A 2,036-nucleotide genomic window follows, 5' to 3' on the forward strand; every position below is an offset into this window, starting at 1 on the left:
ATATATATATAAATATATATATATAATATATATATACATATATGTATATATATATATGTACATATTGAAAGAAAAAAAAAAACAATTTTAACAAAAATGACAAGTTATAATGTTCAAACGCCGATAGTGTCGGTGTACGTTACTCACTGATAGTGTTGTCTTGCGGCGGATGCAGTTGTTTGGCATGTGCTTGTGCTGGTTGACGCACTTGCTTGATGAGTGATATTGGACGCAGTTCGTTGGCCTGAGCTAGAAGATCCAGTGCCTTCCTCAGTGGCGTTGAGCGGAAGAGTTCGTCCTGTAGCAACAGACCTTCCTGGATCATCTAACGATATTTCAGGCAAGTCATCATCGTCACTTGAATCCTGCGGGTTAATGTATATTAATTTCAACAATCACAAATGTTGATCAATGTTCTCTCGATTTGTTTACAATACAAGAATGTGTAATCCAATATCTGAGCATTTCTGTAACTAAGAACTGTCGATTACTTCAGGCTCTACAGTGGTGGCGATAGTGGTGACGGTTGTGCAGGTTAAGACGGTGTCTTTATATTTCACTAGTCTAGACCTTTTTTTTCATTACTACCTACACCACAATGTCGTCATTAACTACGTTTGTAACAATAAAAAAAAACAAAATACTATTATTATACCAAACACACTTTGACATGCAAAAGCCCTTATTCGATATAAAAATACTTTATGAACTTCACTTACTGCATATTTAAGAAAATGTCTGTGTTTAGACATCACACTTACCAGTGGAATAATTCTTGACTTTTTGGGGGGAGGATGTATCTCTACTTCATCTTCGACCTTAAAAAATAAAGGGAAAAACCTTGACGTTCAGTCATTACATGAAAAGTAAAACGTATAAAATGTCTTCACGAGTTGGTATTTCTTCTGTGTTTAATAATTCACTGAAATTATCAAGGGAAACTGGTCATACATACAGTACACCTATAGCAAAAATTATAGTACTGTAGTGAACATTCGTTGAATTAACCGTAATCATTATTCTGCAAAGGGAACTTCCGTAGCAAAAGACATGTAGGCCTACAGTATCAGTGCACAGTTCTATGTTTTGAATGGATAAAAGTTTTATGAAGTTTTCTAAATTTTCCAGACAATAAAGTAAACAGACAAAAACACATGTCACCTAATGTATGCTTACAATATTTGAAGAGAAAAAATGCATTTTTGGACATTATACTCTTTGGGACATTAAACAAACAAATAATGAGAAGATAAATATTACGGACAATCGTGTTGAACACGAGGGGCCATTGATTTATAACATAGACCTTAATGTTATTTTCATTAAAGAAAATCGCGTTAAATCCCACCTGTTCATAAAAATTCTCGTACGTGATACCGTATTGCTCAGCGCACATCACATATAGACAATTTTGTCCAATGGTCGACAGTACTTCAGCCCCACCCCATCTGAAATGTGAAGAGACTGAAGGCTGCTTCAGTTTCTTACCGCCTCCTGGTAAAGTTCTAATAAATAGAAAAATTCATTAACGTTACCTACAAATCATTAGTTGAATTTGGAATAATTCCTTAATTGATTTGTTCGTTCCTTCTTTTGTTTGTTCTTTCATGCTTTAGTTCTTTCGTCGTGCTTGCATTTATTTATCCATTTATCCATCCATTCATTATAAAACAAAAAAATGTTTATGATTTTGAACATGTAATTAGTTTTTTTAAGAATAATAAAATTATAATATGATATTTACAAAAGTATAATTCTAGGTAAACATTATTTTAAGAAACACTACCGTACTGTTTCTACAATACACATTTTATAACAACATTGAGGCTGAAACCCCCTCCCCCCCCACTCAAAAAAAAAGAACAAATTGAGGTTTAGGCAAAATGTCAAATGTGGTTTAAAATAAATAAAAAAATAAATACATACATACATATCAATCCGTAACTTATTTTTCGGTGCTATGTAATACCCTTTAAAATTCAGTAAAACAGCCTGGGCAAAAATGTACTTGTTATTATAATATATATATATATATA

The 2,036-nt window shown here is 32.7% G+C and overlaps 1 protein-coding gene across 1 annotated transcript in view; it reads right to left on the minus strand.

Moving 5' to 3' along the window:
- Nucleotides 1-143: 143 nt before the first annotated feature.
- The window catches only part of LOC117101620, a 3,401-nt gene continuing 1,508 nt past the window's right edge, over nucleotides 144-2,036 (minus strand). Inside the window, exons 2-4 of the mRNA XM_033241624.1 lie at nucleotides 1,349-1,505; nucleotides 762-818; nucleotides 144-365 (exon numbers count right to left, since the gene is read on the minus strand). Coding sequence (XP_033097515.1) covers nucleotides 144-365; nucleotides 762-818; nucleotides 1,349-1,505 — 436 coding nt within the window. The remainder of the gene's footprint in view (nucleotides 366-761; nucleotides 819-1,348; nucleotides 1,506-2,036) is intronic.

The sequence above is a fragment of the Anneissia japonica genome, unplaced genomic scaffold (genome assembly GCF_011630105.1).
Source record: "Anneissia japonica isolate Jap-2015-1 unplaced genomic scaffold, ASM1163010v1 scaffold17412_len611537_cov169, whole genome shotgun sequence".
Classification (NCBI taxonomy): Eukaryota; Metazoa; Echinodermata; class Crinoidea; order Comatulida; family Comatulidae; genus Anneissia; species Anneissia japonica.